The 19,925-nt window shown below is 49.6% G+C and overlaps 6 protein-coding genes across 6 annotated transcripts; 3 read left to right on the top strand and 3 right to left on the bottom strand.

The window, feature by feature from the left end:
* Positions 1-571: 571 nt before the first annotated feature.
* AO090009000244 (uncharacterized protein) lies at positions 572-5,464 on the bottom strand (the record flags this gene model as incomplete). The annotated part of the gene is made up of 3 exons (XM_023234389.1): positions 572-733; positions 792-2,189; positions 2,246-5,464. The coding sequence occupies 3 exons, from the start codon at positions 5,462-5,464 to the stop codon at positions 572-574; spliced, it is 4,779 nt and encodes a 1,592-aa protein (XP_023088575.1).
* A 2,865-nt stretch (positions 5,465-8,329) lies between these two features.
* On the bottom strand, positions 8,330-10,224 carry has1 (ATP-dependent RNA helicase HAS1; the record flags this gene model as incomplete). The annotated part of the gene is made up of 6 exons (XM_001816679.3): positions 8,330-8,566; positions 8,626-8,886; positions 8,949-9,080; positions 9,137-9,483; positions 9,542-9,784; positions 9,849-10,224. The coding sequence occupies 6 exons, from the start codon at positions 10,222-10,224 to the stop codon at positions 8,330-8,332; spliced, it is 1,596 nt and encodes a 531-aa protein (XP_001816731.3).
* Positions 10,225-11,151: 927 nt separating this feature from the next.
* On the top strand, positions 11,152-12,101 carry AO090009000241 (uncharacterized protein; the record flags this gene model as incomplete). Its single annotated transcript, XM_023234375.1, has 6 exons — positions 11,152-11,338; positions 11,394-11,412; positions 11,440-11,466; positions 11,582-11,834; positions 11,880-11,923; positions 11,972-12,101. 6 exons carry the CDS (start codon positions 11,152-11,154, stop codon positions 12,099-12,101), a joined length of 660 nt encoding a protein of 219 aa, XP_023088574.1.
* A 218-nt stretch (positions 12,102-12,319) lies between these two features.
* Positions 12,320-13,259, top strand: AO090009000240 (uncharacterized protein; the record flags this gene model as incomplete). The annotated part of the gene is made up of 3 exons (XM_023234373.1): positions 12,320-12,436; positions 12,616-12,829; positions 13,192-13,259. The coding sequence occupies 3 exons, from the start codon at positions 12,320-12,322 to the stop codon at positions 13,257-13,259; spliced, it is 399 nt and encodes a 132-aa protein (XP_023088573.1).
* Positions 13,260-15,857: 2,598 nt separating this feature from the next.
* On the top strand, positions 15,858-18,130 carry AO090009000239 (transient receptor potential ion channel family protein; the record flags this gene model as incomplete). The annotated part of the gene is made up of 2 exons (XM_001816676.3): positions 15,858-16,230; positions 16,287-18,130. The coding sequence occupies 2 exons, from the start codon at positions 15,858-15,860 to the stop codon at positions 18,128-18,130; spliced, it is 2,217 nt and encodes a 738-aa protein (XP_001816728.1).
* Positions 18,131-18,692: 562 nt separating this feature from the next.
* AO090009000238 (uncharacterized protein) lies at positions 18,693-19,479 on the bottom strand (the record flags this gene model as incomplete). The annotated part of the gene is made up of 3 exons (XM_023234362.1): positions 18,693-18,731; positions 18,875-19,321; positions 19,387-19,479. 3 exons carry the CDS (start codon positions 19,477-19,479, stop codon positions 18,693-18,695), a joined length of 579 nt encoding a protein of 192 aa, XP_023088572.1.
* Between the last annotated feature and the right edge of the window lie 446 nt (positions 19,480-19,925).

The raw sequence follows: 19,925 nt of genomic DNA, 5'->3' as shown, positions 1-19,925 counted from the left end.
ACAATCGCTCTTTCCTTCTCATACGTCCCTTGTCGAGAGGAGGAAACTAGGAAGAACGCCTGTACTAGTATGAGGCGGAAGGAACATCGTGTCTCTCGAATACATAAATTGGCTCATGCGATGGTCACAAGGTAAGAAAGACAATGGAGGGAAACGTCAAAATTAATATACTGGTCTGCGCTGCTATGGCCTGGTGTTCACACCGTTGATTATGAATGTGCATATTATGATCCTGAATTCTAGCCTGTATCAACACGAACACGATCGAGTGCTTTTGATTTGAATTATGCATGGTAAGAAGCATCATCGCCAATAGCCAACAAGATATGTGGAAGAGAAGGGAATCGCTATTGGACATCGCAGGTACATGGTATTGTAAGGAGAAAGAAAACCAAAATTTACAGCCTCATCCACCCTTTGTCCGATAATAAACATGTTGTAAAATCAAGTCATCGTGCGTATGCAAGGACGCTAGGCATAACATACGTAGAATCATAAAATAATAGAAATTTGTGAATGGCAGAAGTCGTAATGTCGTAAGGAAGTATTGGCATCCACTCGTCAAGCAAGACTAGTAGAGAGATTCCTCGTCAACCTGGTCAGGGCTTGCTCGATATTGACTTCGCTTCCTTCGGCTAGGACTGCTATATTGGCTGCCCGAATTTAGCGGACGAGGCCCAGTAGGTTTACGGGGAGGCGGTGTGCTGCGTGGGGAAGAGAGTAATGCAGAATTCTAATCATTCAGTCAGCTTCTCTTCAATACTAAATACCCTCGACCATAGTAGACTTACCCGCGAAGCAACGCGATCCACGTACGATCGCTCATCGTCCTCCTTGACCTTTGGCGGCCGCTCAGGGACCAATGGACCATCATCCTTAATCTTTGGGGGTCTCGGTGGACCAGTATGTCGAGAGCTGGCCTCTGAGTAGCCCACATCCGAGATAGGGGAGAGGCGGCTGGCGCCACTGCTGTGTCGCGGATTGGGGTTCCCAGCTGACAAGCTCGGATTCGAATTCCACTGGTCCGAGGGGGCACCAGACGGCATCCCGTAGATCTGAGCTTGTGTTTCTAGCTGAGACTGGTATCGGCCAGTAGGCCCCTGGCGAGGCTGAGGATGTTGAAGATCCAGACTGCCTCGGTGAGCTCTGTACTTCGGAGCTTCCGAAACCTGGGAAGGAACCAAAGGCGAGGGGGGCCGGTTCTCCTGCTGTTGATCATCCAGAGTGTAGGTCGACCGCAGTCTGTCATCGCCTTGCGGATCGTACCAGTCAGCGGCCTTGTACGGTCCCTGGATATCGGACCCTGAACGCGAAGCATCGAAAGACGGGCGCTCCTTGCGGCCTGGCTGGATGCTATTGCGGATATTGTCTCCCATGGAAGAAGCCGTGGTTTTAGACCAACGGGAAATCTTGGGAAAGAACGAGGAGCTGCTTGACTTGTGCTTCTTGGACTTCTCATTTGTCTTCGGGGACGTTTCATTACTGAGAGCGCCAGAGGCCATGGGTGCCCGAGGTGGTGTGGAGGCCGAGGAGGGTCCAGCCCTGTCCTGTTGGTCGTTTGTCGGGTTCGGGCTCAAGAACTTCCCACGCTCGTTGAGTTCCATTTCCTCATCGGCTTCTGGAACAGTGCTGACACGATGTTCAGAATCTCTCCGCAGTCCATTACCACGAGATTCCGGCATTGGCCGAGAAGAAGTTGACAGCAAGTACCCGGAATGGTCGGGGGAAGAAGTTCCAGCATGTCCTTCGGGCTCGTAGCCTTCTGGATCTACACTGGCAGACCGAGGTCCGCTGCGGCCCAGCCTCTCGTCTTGACCGTCGCGGAGTGCTTCAACCTCATCCAGCAGCTGCTCGAGCATGTCCTCGATCCTGGACAGGTCGTTGGAAGACTTGAGACTGAGTCCCTTAAGTGCACGCTTGAAAACGTTCTTACGCTTAGAGCGTAGGTCTTCGTCCTCTGCAGAGGACTGGCGGGCGCTTCTGGTGCTGGCCGGCAATGGTCGAGGCCCTCCGAGAGCTCGGTATGTTCGGTCATGCTGCTTGTCACTTGCCTCCATGAGCATTCCATCCTGCTGAGCAATGAACTTCTTCATTTCCTCGAAGGAGTTGCGCATTTCCGCTGCGCTTCTAACAAGGGTAACCAGAATCTCCGTATCACGGGCATTCCGCTGGGCGTCCCGCACAGTGAGCTGCATACGAGTCAGAATCAGTTCGCATAGTTTACTTTGTGTACCGAATTACTTACATGGTCCATGAGTGCGACAATATCTTGGGACTGGATACGGTCAATGCCCCTCCCAGTTGCACTGTCGTACAGGGGCGAGCCGACACCCTGGGAGTAGCCACTGAGTTGCCGCTGGTGACCAGACATGAACTGATCATCAGCTCCAGTAGGACTGTCGAAGAGACCCATACCATTGGTGTCCATACCACCGAACCCTTTGTCCAAAGGCTCCGGGGTATCGACACCCGGTGAGAGAGGGTTTGGGGCGGACACATAGCCCTCATCCTTGCCTGGCGGCGTTCCAAACAACGGACCTCTTGAGTACTGATGATTAAGGTAGTTATCGGGATTGTAGTCGTTCGTTTCATAGTAGTCATGACCGTAATCCGGTTGGTCACCTGACCCCGGGCCTGTATTGCCAGCGGAGCCAGCATTGTCAAATATAGGCGACTGGCCACGGTTATCTGGCGTCTGCTCATATGCCCAGTTACCTCCATGCATGCCTCCTCCGATTGGGCCTTGGATAATAGAAGGATTCGTATTGATTTCCGATTCAGAATCCGGGCTTCGGTCGGCTTCTGGACTGGGGCTCTCACGGTCATGGATGCCTTCAGAAAACATGTGCGTTGGGTCGGTCTGGTCTTCCAGTGACTGTGTAACACTCTGGGGAGGCGATGTGGCTCCCATTCGTCGGGGAAAGGAGGTCGCGTCTGGACTGGAGGCGTCTTGACGTTGTTTTAGGGGGCTTCCTTGGCGGGATCCGTGAGGAGTCTGGTTTGCCCTTTCCACTGGCTTGGGACTTTGGCCTTCCAAACGCCGGGAGAGATCAGTCTGTGAGCGATTTGGCGCAGACTGGTTGGACTTCGTGTCCACAATTGACGGATCAAGAAGAGAGGCTACCGCGGATTCGACTGCGATGGGATGGATAACCTGGGGGTTGGCACCGATGCCTGCAACGGGCTGACGTTGGTTTACCTTTTCCATGTAGCTCACCTCACTCTCGTCCGTAAAGCCGGTCATCCTTTTGGGGTCAGTACTTGCGGTCTCCGTCATCGATCGTGGTGACATGGCGGGGGATTCTTCATACCCAAGTTCAGCCCCATACTTGTTGTTATGTCGTAGGAATTCTTTTTGGCCTGCAGGGCTGATACCGTGAGGCCGTGATGACCTTGCAAGGTTGGTGCTTGGGGCAGATGAAAGCGAATCTATGGAGAGGCGTTGTTCCATTTCCCTCTCAGTCCCGGAAAAGTCATGTTCAACGGGTTGGATTGAATCCTGTTTGATGTGGGACTCGCTCTGGTTGCTCGCCACACTCTGGATTGGGCTGAGGGTGCGCCGACGGTCAGTGAATTTAGAGCCGTGACGCCCAGGATGTTCATCCAAGAGATTGGCCGCTGCAGCAGCCGCGATAGCTCCTGCGGCAGCGTCTCCTACAGGTGAAAGGCTCTGTTCGCGATAATCTTCTTCAGGATAATCGTGGAGCGAGAGGTCGTGGCTAGAGAAATTGCTGTGTTTAAGGTCATATCGCGAATCCAACAAATCTCGATGCGGGCTGCGGGTATCGTGGATTTCGGAGGTTTCGCGGGAACCGTAGGGCTCTGCGGTCTGTTCGGAAAGAAGCGAGTCTCTGGTCATGTCCGATTCAATCGCGCTGCGCAGAGGCATGGGCGCCACGTTGTGTTTCTGGAAGACCAACTCGGTATCGTTGAAACTGCCGTTGCCACTTCTCGGTCCACTCGGCCTTCGTCGTTCGGTTTTGTCGATGCTGGAACGAGAATCATGGTGCTTCAGAGCGGCAGCGGTCAGAGCTGACCCAACCCTGGCAGCCTTTTCAGCATCCCGCAGCCCCTTGCTCTTTTGCCGACGTAGCTTCTCCTGTTCTGTCAGTTCTGGCCGAAGTCCCCATTTGACGTAGCTAGCTTCGGTTGGTGCGTCGCTGGGTCTGCGGTCTTGTTGCGAGGGAGCTGGCTCGCCGGAAAGGACTATACCCTCGTCCTGGTCATCCTTATTCAGGACGACGGTAGGCCGTGTCACGTCGGGAGCGCTGGCATGCTTGGAGAGGCGTCTTCCGAGCTCGTCCCGCGATGGGGTGCTCCCGGACGAGTGGGATGTATTCATGTCCCGTTCAAATTTGGACGTATTGGTCATCACCTTTTGGTCCTTCTTGAGCTCTTTTAGCTCGGGCAAGATCAATCGACGGATGGCATCTTCAACGGTCTCGAGGAGCTTTGGGTTGTTGATCGATGACTTGGAGGTGCCAGACCGGAAGGAATACTGATCGCCAGATTTACGGTGGGCGGACAACGCCGACGCGCTGAGCAAACTCGGATTCGGACTCATGTCTTCGTCCGGGTACACCGATAAGCGAGATCGAGACTTGGACTCTGGTTCGTGGAAGTCGGCAGTGTCTCCCTTTTTCCGTTGGCCTTTAGAAGTCTCACGGGGATCGTTACTCAGCTTCTCCGCTACTCGATGAGCGATGCGTTCCGTACTCAGGCTGCGGCTTCTTTGTCGCCTGGGTGTCTGGAGATAGTCTTTGTATTCCGGACTGTGCTCGCGTTCTCGCGATGAACTTTGGCTGCGTTTTCGTCGTATATTGGAAGAGGAGGCTTCTAGCATGCTATCCGCGGGCATCGAGGAGATGTCCGAGGTAGGCTGGAAATACCTTGTGTCGCTAGACAGCTCACTGCTCTGGTCGCGATTCACAAGCTCGATTTCCACGGGTGTATGACCAGAGGGCTGCTGGTTCTCATCGGTACCTGAGTTGAAAGAGCAGATGCTATAATCATCACTGGACTTGTTGTTCTTGGATGGCGAGCTAAAAGAAATCCGGCGCGAGTAGACGGGCTTGCGATTCCCGTTGGATTCAGTAATCTGGATGTGATCTTTTGAATCCTTACGCTTCCGGGAATTTGAAGGAGTGACTCGAACTCGGACACTGGGTCGGGAGACCAAGGAGCCAGAACCCTTCCCGCCCTCGAAATATTCGATGAGCAGGGAGGTCTGGGAGTGCTGCGCTGACCGGGACAGTTTGGATTCGTCCCCGTGGGTACGGTTCTTGCGCCGGGTGGAGATAGTTACGGGACTGCCGTCGTCCGGTATGGAGTACGACGTTTTGTCTGTGCGTCGAGATACGTCAGTTGCCAAATCAGTCCCTGTTACGCTACCTCCAGTGGTGGTAGTGTCGACAATAGATTCAGTGGGTGCAGGTAAGATCGGTCTGCGGGTGTCGACACCCATGATGGAGGAATAAGGAGACTCTCCTTTCAACCAGACCCGATCATTACCCCTGTCAAGTTAATTTCGTCCACTATTTGTTTTCCTTTTTTGTTTTTCTTTTTTTCTTATTTCCTTTTCGGGGAGTGGGACCTTTCTTTTTCTTTTCTTTCAGGGGGGGGGCAGGAAGCGTGCAAGGGAATAGAGGCTGGTAGAGTGACAAGCAATCTGGGAGCGAATCCACGCTGCTTGCGGGCTGAAGGTCACTACAGATTGGACAGTGGACGTGCAGCGGTTGAGGAGGCAGGCAGTGGTGATGATGGTGTTGGGTAAGAGTGGGGGGGGGGGGGGGAAGGTATGATCGTGGGTCGGGGGAGGTGAGGAGGAATGTAGAGGATCTGATATCACACGGGAGAAAGGAAATTAAGCGTACCAGCGCAGTAATTAGAAGCGATGTAGCATATATGGGAGGGGGGGAAAGAGGCAAGACCAGTGAGGAGGAATCAAGAACGAAAGAGGAAGAGAATGTGGTGGGAGGAAAGGTAAAAGCCGTTGCAAGTGAGCGGCTGATCCCTCACTTGCAAGTAGATGATGAGCGATAACAGCTGCAAGAATCGGTGTAGAAAGGCAATAAATTAATTCGGGCCCGTCGGAAAATTTAGAGGCACATGCCTAACATGCTATACCGCCAAATAGAAAACTCATTGGATGCGAGCCTCAAGTAAGGATGAGAGGGAAAATGAAGAAAAGAAAAAAAGAAAGGAAAATTCAAAATGCAAACGGTGGGATACTGGCCACCATCGGGAGAGGACAACAATAATGGTCGTACGGAGAGCGGTGGGAAAAATGAAAAAAGGCGAAGGCTGGTCGGAGGGGGTATAAAGACGCAGTGAATGAACAACAATAACTTGATGGATCGATGGACAGTTGGCGAACTAAAAGATGGTTTAGCGGCGGACAACAAAACAGCCCCATCTGACAAGGAAAAGATCGTTTACCAGCCTTGCCTTTTTATTTTTTAGGCTCTTGAAAATGTATTTTATTTTTTTCAGTCCTTCTCTTTCATTTGTTCGGGTTCTTCCTCGTTTGTAACTCGATCAACCATTCTCAATGGCTGGAAATTGAAAAATCACGCTGTTGTCTGAATCGGGGTTCTCGCCCAATCCCCACGCAAGGCGCCACAGATACTACATAGTATATAGTATAGTCCGTATACGTGGATGGCCTGCCCATACAGTATTGATATTGAACGTGACATGGATTGGGATCTTAGCCATGAGCCCCTCCGTCACTTGGGCTCTAAAAGTTCATATAAAAATCCCAATAAACCTTCTTTCCCGCTTCGCTCTTCCTTCCATTCCTTCTTGAATTCTTCTATCTAGAGGCGTTCATTCCAAAGAGGAGGCGGCCATGTCTTAACGTGGTGCGACCGGAATGTGATCTGTCCCCTGTGGGAATTGAGTCTGCCTGTCGGACGGTCTCCAAGAGCCCTACCAATGGCCCTATGATCGTTGCACAGGTGTGTCGGTACCTCTTGGATCCCAAAATGAAGATGAAACGAGGACTGGCCGCGAGCAAGACCGCTTCACCCGCACGTATGAAGTGGCATCGAGGAATCAACAGATGAAACGCCTCTTATGCCCGTCAATTGTGCCCCTCTTGACCTAGACAGACTTTTGATCCAGGAACGAATAATGCAGCCTAATAAGCAGCAGCATTATTTTGCAACCCTATGAAAGAATGAATCGATTCCGCAGCTGTGACGGGATAATCCTCCCAAGTGTGGAGAGGGTCAAGGCAGACCCGCCACGAGCATTGGAACCCACTCTCCGACAAGACCCTCAATCAGGTCTCCAGGACGACCCTCCCTCCTCCACTTCCATTGGCCCTCCCGCTGCCAACTCATCACAGTCCTTCCTTGTGACAAAATGTCCGTCGTCCCATGTCATTGATTGGTCGCAATGAGAATACAGTCATGCCTAAGGTACTATGCTTTATTACTTTCTCTTCTCAATCCAATCGAGCATTTAAACACGATGTCCTAGATTCTCCCCCAAAGTTACTAACCATTAGTTAATTTAATCCATTCACTCTCGCTCGACCAAACTTTGCTTGGTGGGGGATCAACTTCCCCAGCCACCAAACCAGCCACCTGGCCCTTGCTCGGCTCACCACCATCGATTAGTATTCGTAGTTTGCGCTCATCGAATCATCCTTCAAGACGCGTGTGTCTGCTATTACCCGAGGATAGTCGTATAGTTATGGATGTTGTCTGCTTACGCGAACCGTGGAACAGAAACGCTCCGTATCCTTGGTTCTGCTGACCCTTATCTGGACTGTCTTCGTCCCTCGTTATTTAGCCGGAACTCGGTCGCCGGGGGTTGGCTGTATATAATGTAGGCTTTTTTTCTCAATACTTCTTTAATTTAGTTACTGCGGCTCTCTTGAACTAGGGATGCCAGCTTTTCTCGTTTTGCTCTTTTTTATGACCCGACGATCGTACCGAATTCGCATGGTATGTTCGTAGGAAAATATAATAAACAAACCGTAAGAGTGTCCCTGGCCGCGGGGGACGTCGTATCCCGAGATTGCAAAAGTACAGAAATAGATGGCTGACCCTGCACCTGCAGCCGCATTGCCAATTTTGCTACCTTAGGCATCATAGATGACATACATGGCCCAGACAAGGGAACAAGGTTGAATACTGTAGTTTTCGGTATTCCTCGAAGACGTATCTAAATACAATTCCATACTTTGGTGTATGAAGGCAAGTAAAATAGGATATGCCATGATAATAATATAGAAAAAAAAATATCCAGGTTAAACTCCAGGCCAACGGACAAAAAACATGCAAGGAAGACAATTGCTTTTTCCCTCTACTAGATCGAATCAGTCATCATTATGCTTGCGCTTGAACTTCGAGCCGGGCTGGCTGCCGTAGTTCCGTCGGCCCTGTGGTGGTTTGTCTTTCAGGCTGGAACCGAGCTGAATATCGATGCGGGGAGGCGTCGAGAAGCCGAAGCCCTTCGATACCTTAACCAGGTCGAGCTTGTGCACGTCGAAGACGGACCGGAGAGAGTGGGAGGCATATGCCTGAAGGTAGGAGCGGTAACCTTCCTTGGCGGACTGTTTGCGGATGCGTTAGTATAGGAACACGATACGATGTCTAAATCAGCGAAGCTCACCTTGTTCAGATAGTAGTTCTGGCCAATGAGCTTCTCCAGTTGAGACTGAACATTGACAATCTTCTGAGTCGGGAAGTCAAACTCCACGACGGGCACTCGAGCCTCCTTCAGATGCTTCAAGAACCCTACTTCCGAGGGTTGCAAGAACATCAGACTGCGTCCCTTTCCGTTGGATCCACGGGCTGTACGACCAACACGGTGAATGTAGTCACGAGGGTCATCTGGGGGGTCGAACTGGATAATCCAGTCCACAGCAGGAATCTTGAGAAAGTTAGACGGGTGTAACAGAGGCATACATCAGGATAGAAAGGCAATTGACATACATCTAAGCCTCGGGCGGCAACGTCGGTACAGATCAGGGTTCCCTGCTTTGCATTGCAGAATTCAAAGAATGTGTTGGTCCGCTTCTGCTGCTTCTGCTTTCCGTGCAAGTCAAGCACAGGGAGGTCGATATACTATAGTTCTATCGTGTTAGCTACAAACCTCGGCTCACAAAATTAAATATACTTACGTTGAGCAATTCACCGTAGTACTTGACAGAGTTGCAGCTGCTCAGGAAAACGATGATTTTCTTCTTAAGGTTGCGCTTGAGGAAGGAGAACAGGAGTAAGAAACGCTTGTCAGCTTCACAGATGACATAGCCTTGCTCCAATCCCTCAACGGTACTGTGCTCCTTGCGATGGTCCACGTTGATGTAGAGAGGGCCAGGTCTGAGAGAGATACGGGCCAAATCTTCAACCTTGGTAGTTTGCGTGGCAGAGAACAGCATAGTTTGTCTGTTCTCAGATGGAAGGATCTTGGCAATTTGGCGCATTTCATCTTCGAAACCGACTTCCAGGATACGGTCCGCCTCGTCAACTGTCAACAGTTAGCCACTCAATTCACCCACTCGCAATGCGGAAAAGATTTATCGTACTGATAAGTGTCCGCAAGTTCTTGAACACGAATCCTTGCGTGTTCTGCAGATGATCGAGCAGACGTCCAGGTGTTGCCACGAGAAGGTTAACACCCTTCATGAGCTTCTCCGCCTCGGCTCTCCGGTTTGCACCACCGATAACAATACCGTAGGTCTGGCTGTGATGCGCCAAGAGTTCCCTAACTTGACCGAAAATCTGAAGTGCAAGCTCACGAGTAGGACTGACGATAATGGCACCAGTACCTAACCAAAACGCAGGGGTTAGTATACAAAACCGCGGACCCACCCGAAAATGCGTAGAACATACCGTTTCTCGGCTTGAATCGCAGAGCGCTAAGCATTTCAATGGCAGGAATCAAGAAGGACAAGGTCTTTCCGGAACCAGTCTTTGCAGCACCAAGAACATCGCGACCAGCAAGCAGAGGAGGAATTGTACGCCGTTGAACTTCAGTCATCGTCTCGAATCCCATTCCCTCGATACCCTTCATAGTCTTCTCCGACAATCCCAGCTCCGTGAACTTCACCGGGTCACCATCCTGCTGGGGCAGACGGATCGTATCCGCAGAAGGAAGATCCTCACCGTTGGCGGCGGGTGTCTCTTCAGCATCGCTCTTCTCCTCTTCATTATCAGAGGCCTCCTGCTCAGATTCTTCCGTATTCTTCTGCTCCTCATCACTAGACATATGTTCGACCTTCTGCTTCTTGGACTTCTCTTTCTTCGCCTTCTTCTTCTCGACGGTAACTTCCTCCTTTTCGGGAGATTCGATCACGGCTTCAGTCGCAGCTGGGGCAGCAGCCTCTTCCTTGCGCGCATTTCCACCATGCTTTCTCTTGCGCTTCTTCGAGATAGATTGGGCGGTATCCACAGGGATCGGCATTTTGGCTAGAATTTCTCCAGAGGGGTTTCTCCTGGAAAGCTTGCCAAATGAAAATCGTGAGATGCGGAGCCTTTTTTTTTTTTCTCGGCGGAAGACAATTTTTTTGCGGAGCGAAAATATTGCCTGGCCAAACTTCCCGCATCACGTGCTGATAGCCCCTGATAGCTGGGCGGTCTGCAGATTATGAGCCATGCTAATAAGGCAGAAATTACAGGTGGCAGTGGCGCTTTTCCGTATGAAGAAGAGTATATGAAAGGTGGACCCGACAGCATCGTGCAGATCAATATTCTACAATTAGACTAATGAAATACCTTCCCAAGAACTTCTTTATACTTATATCATACTGTTTGCTTTTCAAGACTTCTGACTAGTCAGCTAATCTATAGTAGCTCAACCGCCCCGAGAACGCTCGTAGCTGGACTATTCCAGGAATAGACAGCGGATGCACTCGGTTCAGGATGAAGAGTGAGTAGGTGTACTAGGCAGCCAAGTGAATGTATATAATGTGTTTGCACACGCATCTATTGTCTTCGCCTTCGGAAACTACCTTGTTTACGGGGACGCAAAAACAAGAATGAAAGAGTTCTATACCAAGATACTATTACATCATGCGGTGACCACGTGGAGGAACGTATTTCAAAAACGAATAATGATGGTCGAAGGGGGTGCTTCTCGAAGTTTTCGTCTTTCATCAAAAGCATCTTAGATTGCAGCGAAATTATATGGTCAATGATGGAAAGTTATCGTGATAAACCTATCCTTGCCAATCGCATGATGCGCGTCATCTGCATCGGTGCAGGGCCGTCAGGACTATATTTAGCATATAGGCTTGAGACATCATTTACAGGCTATATGCTAGAAGTGTATGAAAAGAATGAATATATCGGAGGAACATGGTTCGAGAATCGATATCCCGGATGTGAGTATATGTCCTCTAGAGGAGGCAAGTAACAAAATCTGATAATGAGGCTCAGGCACCTGCGATGTCCCATCGTGAGTGGATCATATACATCATGATAGAAGAAAGTACCCATGGAACAGGCATATGTACACTTACTCCTTTGAGCCTTAATGGGACTGGTCAGCTAGTTATACTTCAGCCGGAGATCCATGGCTACTTCTCCGGGTTTGCGGACAAACATGGTTTTCGCGATTTATTCAGTTGCAACCATCGGGTGGTGGGCGCTAATTGGGACGATGTAAGCTCACAGTGGAAGCTCCGAGTCGAAGATCCCAAGAAGGAAGTGTTTGAGAGAAGGTGTGATTTCCTAATAGATGGCACTGGCTATTTAAACTCCTGGCGTTGGCTTTCTATATCAGGTCTTGGGTCGTTCAATAGAAGGCTGCTCCATACCGCGAACTGGGATGGATCTTTTGCCGTTAACTGGAAAGCGGGTCGGGTTGATTGGGAATGGGTAAGGCTAGTTGTTTCTTGCTGCTCATGACTCCCAGTTGCTGAGTTTGCTAGGTCTTCCGGTATACAATTGCTTCCTGAGCTTCAAAGGTAAGTCAAGGTATCCGTGTATGCCACATCTCTAGCAGCTCCAGCAAGGACTGCAGGACATGGCATAGCCTTCATGCGCAGACCAACCTGGGTGATTCCAGAGATGAGATACAAACAACGCAGATACACAGACGAAGAAAAGCAGACGCTTCGAGACAATCTCAGGAAACTGCTCTAGCTACGGAAAGATATCGAGGCTAACTATACGACTCTTCTACCCCTTTTTCTGAAAGACACGGTATCCTAGAAAGCAGCTACCCAAAGGTCAAAAAAAAATTGATGACGGATGCGATTGGTGATGATAGCCTTGCAGAAAGCTGATTCCAGAGCATCCATTCGGATGTCGTCGCCTTACAGTCTGATATCCTACCTCGCTAGCAGCATATCTTACTGACAATGTTATATCCCAGTACGAATTACCTGGAAAGCCTCACGAAGCCCAACGTAAAGCCTGTCTTTGGAAATATCAAGGAATATAACACCGTCTGGCGACATTATGCTAGACGGCAGCGAGTATGCATTTTATGTCTTGGTTTGGGCACAGGCTTCCAGACCAGCTTTCGACCTGCATTTCCATTAACAGGTCGCAATGACACCAACCTTGCCGAAGTCTGGGGAGAGGAACCGCGAAGTTACTCGGCGAATCGCGGCTCAGGTTTTCGGAACTACTTCATGTTACTTGGCCCTAACAGCCCCTTGCCAATTCACCCCTTATCATTTGCATTGAGGCGCAGGAACACTATATCGCCAAGTTTCTCAACCGGTGGCAGAAAGAAGACATCCGCACGTTCGAGCCCAAGTTAGAAGCGGTCGATGATTTCATGGAGCAGAAGGACTTGTTCATGAAGAGCACAATCTGGGAGAACGACTGTCGATCCTGGTTTAAAAAACGCCAACACCGGCAAGGTCAGTGGATTGTGGCCTGGGAGCGGGCTAAGCTATATAGAAGCCGTGGCCGTTCAGCGGTTCGAGGATTTCTACATCACATACGCGACAAAGAATCGATTCACCTATTTAGGGAATGGATTCAGTCAAACGCATTTGCAACTTGAAAGCGACCTGACATATTAATTGCGCCACGAGGACAACGGTGAATCAGTTTTTCAGGGAGTCCGTTTAGGCAGTTACAATAATTGTTGCCCACCAGTCGGCTCATCTGAAACGAGATTCTGAGCCACTCATAAAGAAGACTAGGGATATAAGGAGCATTTCAACTAAATTAAGAGGGATGGGTATGAAACAGACCACTAATGAGGTAAATGGTGAAGTTAGTGGCCAAGACACGCAGTGGGAGGAAAAGTCTTCGCGGTCTGGGTTCAGAAAGACCACGTACTAAAAATAGGAAACGCCTGCCGCCCATGGTTGAGAAATCAGTTCCATTTCAAGACCTTTCCTAGAAATTACAGGTCATGATTCATGCACTTTACAAGAATTTTATGAACCAGGAAATACAGGAGAGAGATACTGTGCAAACTCACCGCGTTCCCCAGGTATTCGACGAGGATCCGATGGGGTCAAGACGTCATGACACGCATTCCGATGATGGGAGAGGCAACGATGATCAATGCTGATCACCTCAGGGATGGAGGAGGGGAAATTTCCATTCCTGGGCTTTTTTTTCTTTTTTCATATTCAAAGAAAATTGTGGTGATTATTGTTCTCCTTTTCATGGAATTTATTCCTTACAATGAATCAATTGACGCCCAAGACAATTTAATTACAGAATTTTCACTTCTGTAAGACTTGGGAGTAATTCTAAAGGGCGACCTGATTGCCCTTGTTTTTGAATGGGAGGGGCTGTGCATTGTAGACTTACGAACAGAGTGCCACTTACTCTTAGTTCTTGTAACCTTCTTGGTCATCTCAACGCTAGCCGAGTTGTTTAATTAAACGAAGGAAAGAAAAGAGGAAAAAACGAATACGTCGACAAGACAGCGGAGACCCGCCTCTTGAGATTGGTATACCGTGGACTCCGTATATTACATATATTGGGAGATCACCACCATGAGGTGCGAGTGGTTGACAGTTCAACACAAGATAAAACCACATTATGAGCATATGGGGTATTGTGTGCATATGCGATGGTACTTTCATTGCATCTCACACAGGGCCAATAATGACCGGTGGTTCTAGCAGTATGCACACATACAGTACATACATTTATTGCGGTAGTCTCTGTGATAAAATTGTGAGATATCATGTAAGTAGTTGGTTATTAATAGAAACCTATGAAGCAGCAGTCGCCCAGTCCCACGAAGCGCGAAGGATGTCAGTAGGCAGAAGGAAAAGGCGAGAAAAAAAAATTGTTGCCAAGTACTCCATAGTCGATGTGGTTCATTGACAGGATGGGGTTGAACGGCGGCTATCCTCAGCATCCGAACGCAAGAAAATAGAGTACTCCGTAAGACGAGCGGCAAGAAGATCCACCGATCATACTACTGTATCTTACTTCTTGCGGTGTCGTATCTGGAAATGTAACTCCACCAGGTCAAGTCATGGCTGTAATCTCGCAATTCTCTGGGTAGTCTTGGGATCATTTCCATTCCCAGCCTTTTCGCAGGCGCTAACTAGGTTCTCTTGGCCGTTAGTGGTGAGCAAATGAGAGGTATGAACCGTGGGCACTGAGCATAACCATCCGCATGCGGGCCCAGAACCAACCCCCCCCTGAGAGACGCGCGTGCGCCGACTGGACCTGAGAAAACGTAAAAGTGGGAGAGAGAACTCAACTGGTCGTCCATTTAGAGCAAAAATTGAGTTGATTTGTAGGAAAGATGGCAAGTTTGTCTGCAGGGTAGCAGTGGCAGCAGTAGTTTTTGTGTTGGCATCATTCTAAATTCTTGGTTGTTTTTTCCGGATTTTCAATTTTTAATTAATTTTTCTCTCTCTTTTCTTCTTTTTTTCCCCTCCCGTGCTTCCCCATACTTCACCCCTTCGTTTCTTTCGAGCCCAGCCGGTTGATGTCAAAAGTGTTGTGCTTCAAGACACACATACATACATACATACATACATTAGTTTAGTTGTTGCTACCACGAGTAGTTAAGGGAGAGGAACATCCATTCTTCAGACCAACGCTACGCCGATTGTGATTGGCTCCGACATCCTAAATCACCCCCCGTGCTGAGTCAGGGTCTCAGCGTCAGGTGTTTCACGAGCATTCCGACCGTCTCTCCTCCAACCGGGGCTGAGCGGCTTTTATTCTCCCCTGAAGAAATATCGTCGCCTGAAGGAGACAAGAGAGAGGGTATCTTCATCTCTCCACCTTCTTCTTTACTCTTTTTCGTTTCTTCGACTACACCTTTTCCCCTTCCGCTCGTTTCCTTTCCCCCCCCCAAAAACTCTCCTCGTCAATCCGAGTGAGAACGGTCTCCTCTCCGTTCCTGGGAGACTCAGGCAACTAGTTTCCCTCCCCTGGTCCCGACCCCCTTCAAGGCTATACTGTGTGTCGCCGTCCCGCTCGCTTTATTGTACCCTTCAACTCTCGACAACTCCGACTATCTGACACTCGTTAACTCGTTCCATTCTTTACCATTCGCTACTTTGGTGCCTTTTTGTTCTTAATTATTTTTTTGTTCTCCCACCCTCGTCCTTCTCTTGTGCTTTCGATGAACAGTCGCTGTGGTCATCAATTTACCGCCCAGTGATTCTTCAATGACGTGAAGTTGTAACCAATATAGGAAGCTATTTCACAATAATTTTTACTTTTCGCCATCTTGGATACCTCCTTCCTCGCTCTCGCTTCTAGACGACTTGGCACAACTTGACGACCCAGTGTACCGTGAGACTTCCGCATCCGGCCGGTCCCAAGCTGGTGCTCTGGAGTACCACCTTCTATTCTATCTCGCTTCTGGTGTCTCCCTATTCCCTCGCTCATAACCATTAAAATTCGCATTCGCTATCTACCGGAGGAGTTGAAGTCGGTAATCCTATCACGAAAATGCAGTTCAAGGCGCTTCTGTCAGCTCTTCTGCTCGCCTTCCTAAGTGCACCACTAGTAACCGCGACCAAGCTGATCGAATCCAATGCGCTTAACCTGTGCCAAGACAGTTCGAACTTCACAGCGACCCTTTTCAAAGTAACGTTCACGCCAAACAACAGATCCTTAGTCTTCAGTTTCGATGGAGTCGCCGCAATTTCGGGTAAAGTCAAGGCGGAAATCGTCCTTGATGCGTATGGCTACACGGCGCTTAAAAAAGAAATTGACCCCTGTGAAATGAACATTGGGGGTCTATGCCCTATGAGTGCCGGACCTATCGATGTTCCCAAGGCTCAGATCGATGTTCCACAAGATGTAGTAAATAGTATCCCAGGTGGGTACAGACTATTATGCTCCGGCACGGTCATTGTCGCTAACGTCATCGCGTAGGCATTGCATACACAGTTCCCGATCTCGATGCTTCCGTCCGTATCTACATCAACTCCACTGATACTGGCGAAAGCATCGCGTGTGTTGAGGCTTCGTTATCAAATGGAAAGACGGTTTACCAAAAAGGGGTCGGCTGGTCAACAGCTATTATCTCCGGGTTAGGCTTGGCTGCTTCTGCTATCACTTCTGGCTTAGGTCATTCAAACACCGCCGCGCATGTGGCGGCTAATGCACTCTCACTATTCAGCTTTATGCAATCGCAGGCGATGATCGGTATGACATCTGTCCATATGCCCCCGATCGTTGAGGCGTGGACCCAAAACTTCCAGTGGAGTATGGGTATCATCCATATCGGATTCCTGGAATCAATTTGTACCTGGTATCAAAGATCGACTGGAGGAACACCTTCAACGACCCTTTCCGAACTTTCAACAACGTCTGTGCAAGTGCTCAAAAAGCGAACCCTCGACGAAGCCACGGGATTAGTCAAGAAAGCATCAGACATTATCAAGCGTGGTTCCGGTGCCGAATCCGAGACAGCCAACACATCGAATCTTGTCGTTCGCGGTATCAAGCGTGTTGGGTTCAAGGCCGGGATTGAGGCGACTAATATTTTCCTGACTGGTCTTATCTTCTTCGTTTTCTTCGTGGCTGTGGTGATGATCCTCGTCTCGCTTTTCAAGGCTGGCTGTGAGGTCCTTGCCAAGAACGGCAAGATGAAAACCGATAAGTTTCAGGATTTCCGTAACGGTTGGAAGATCGTCGCCCGCGGTATTTTGTTCCGACTTACTTTAATCGGTTTCCCTCAGATGACCGTCCTCTGTTTGTGGGAATTCACCCAGCATGACTCTGCAGCTGAGGTTGTGTTGGCTGTGATCATGTTCTTTTCTATTCTCGCGGCTCTGGGATGGGCTGCCTTCAAGGTCATCCTTCTGGCAAAACGTTCCATCACCATGCATAAAAACCCTGCATACATCCTCTACTCGGACCCTACATGTCTGAACAAATGGGGATTCTTGTATGTGCAATACCGGGCGACTGCATACTACTTTGTCATTCCAGTTCTGGGCTACATCCTTGTTAAAGGCATGTTTATTGGTCTGAGTCAAGAAGCGCCAGTTGTGATGACTATTGCCTTGGTTATCCTTGAGGCTGGTATGTTGATTGCCGTCAGTGTTCTGCGGCCATGGATGGACAAGAAGACCAACATCTATAATATCTCCATCGCTGCCGTGAATTTCCTCAACGTCATCTTCCTTCTCTTCTTCTCCGAAGTTTTTAACCAACCTGGCCTGGTAACAGGTGTCATGGGCGTCGTCTTCTTCGTGATCAATGCGGTTTTCGCGCTGATTCTTTTACTTCTGGTGCTGATCGCTTCTATCTATGCAATTGTCTCGAAGAACCCGGATATGCGGTACCAGCCCATGAGGGATGATCGCGGTTCTTTCATCAAGTCTCAGGGCCAGCTGACGACTGAGTTGGATGCCCTGGGTGCCGCTGCTCGTGGCGATGTTAAGACTGGAGCCTACAAGTCTAGTCCATTTGATGATGACAACGGTTCCTTCTCCAGCGGCAACGGAGCCAGTATTAACCGTCAAAACCTCGATGTGCACGGCCATGACCAAGCGCCCAATACTCGTCAAGCCCCAGTTTCTCCGGTTGATCCCTCCCTTCCACTGTTCCCCAGCGACGCTTCAGGACGACAAGAGCCTCCCAGCTACAACGCGCGGTCACCGTCACCAGTCCCGCGGGGTTACACTGCGTCCCCACTCAACAATCCCAACGCTTATAGGGCACAGAACAACCCCAGTCCATGGCAAAGAGGAGCTGGATATGATCACTAAAGGAATACAATGAATGTTTTATCGCTTTGCTTGAGATGAATTACGGCTTAGCGCGTAAATGGAGTGGGTCTTCTGCCATCCTGATTCCACTTTGCCTTGCACCAGGTGCATTTTGTTTTCTTCTCCTTTACCCGTTCATGTTTGCTCTTCTTCCAACCACTGTTCCTTTTCCGTATACTGTGATATACTGAAAAGTCCGCTTCTTTTCTTTTTATTCTACTTCTATATAACCCCTTGCCCTCTTTTGCACCTTACCAGGATTTTCTTTCTTGTTATTACACGGCGTTCTAAAGCATTGGATTTGGATATTTGGGACTTGGGTTTGCGGTCGATGTGATCTATATATCTTAAGACAGGGGACTACCTTCGGCCTGAGCCGATGTCCCTGTGTATTATTTGTGATTTCATGTATGAGAGGAAATCATAATGCTAGTGCCCACGTCAGTAGACGTATGGTATTTGAATTGCGAGTTATTTGAAGATACCGAATCCGTGGTCATGCCTGTACACTGCGTATAGAAAGGCTAGACTTAACTACCTGACATTGGACGCTACATATAACTTATGAAGCCGGACGTTGTCCATCCCAGAACTCAACAGCCTGATAATAAACATAACCATAATATTGTTTCTGATTTCTCTCTCCCAACTATTCAGTTCTCAGTAGACAAAAGTTTTTTTCAAAGAAAAACACCATATACCGAAGGTCCGCACGCCGGAAACAGAACTCTAGTAGAAACACACCTTTAACAAAAGAAAAATATAAAAAGAGCAAGGCAAGGTATAGTTTAAATTTGCAGCATAAACCCCAAGCATAAAACCCCAATAGTTAGACATTCCCATCCATCCACGAAACAAATCAACGAGGCTCGCCCAATCCCGGTGGCGGTCCGGGGAGACCCGCTGAGCCTGCACCAGGCGGGGGCGCATATCCGCCCTCTTGGCCCGGGGGACCGGAAATACCGGGGGTAGAACTGGGGCTGAAACCAGGTTGGCCAGGGATGGCACCGGGCATTGGCGGGAAGCCGGGAGCACCGGGAGCTGGGATTTGGAAGTTCGGGGGGAAGCCGCCTGGTGGTGGGGGGAAGGGGACGTTTCCTGCGGGCATGTTGGGGAGAGGTGGGAGACTGCCTGGGGCGCCTGAGGCTTGGGGGAAGGGGGGTGGGAAGGGGAGACCCTTTGCTCCTGGAGCTGTTTTTTACCATGTGTTAGTGGATTGGGGTGTTGAGTGGTTGGAGGGGGTTTGGGTCACGTACGAGGGGGCATGCCCGGGGCACCGTTTGGTCCTCCTGGTGGGGGGAAGCCGAATGGAGGGGGTGGCAGTTGGCCTGGACGTCCTGGAGTCCCATTGTTAGCTTTTTGGTTTCTTGGGATAGGTAGGCTGTGGAAGCGTACCTGGGAATGGAAATGGAGGGGGGAAGGCGCCTGGAGGAGCCATCGCGGGGTTCGGTACGGCCTGGCCTTCGGCGGCATACGACGAGGTGATGGAGTCGATGACGGATTGGGCCTTCTCTTGTCCGATTTCTGTATGAGGTTGGTGAGCATTTGATTGAGTTAACCTTGGTAGACGACGGAGTTGAAACGTACGTTGGTAGTATTCCAACACGTTCCTTAGATGGTTCCTTCCTGCATTGTGCGCCTTGCGCACGCTCATCGAGTCGTGCGTGAGGTACACATCACAATAATCACCTGTGGAAGTAGATCGCAGAGTCAGCGAAAGATGTGGCTGGGAATGATATCGATATATCGCTGCATCTGCTCGATGGCGAGCTTGATGAACGTCACATATATTGTG

This window comes from Aspergillus oryzae, chromosome 1 (genome assembly GCF_000184455.2).
Source record: "Aspergillus oryzae RIB40 DNA, chromosome 1".
NCBI lineage: Eukaryota > Fungi > Ascomycota > Eurotiomycetes > Eurotiales > Aspergillaceae > Aspergillus > Aspergillus oryzae.
Note: the sequence above shows the minus strand (reverse complement) of the source record. Positions and strands in the feature narration are given on the sequence as shown.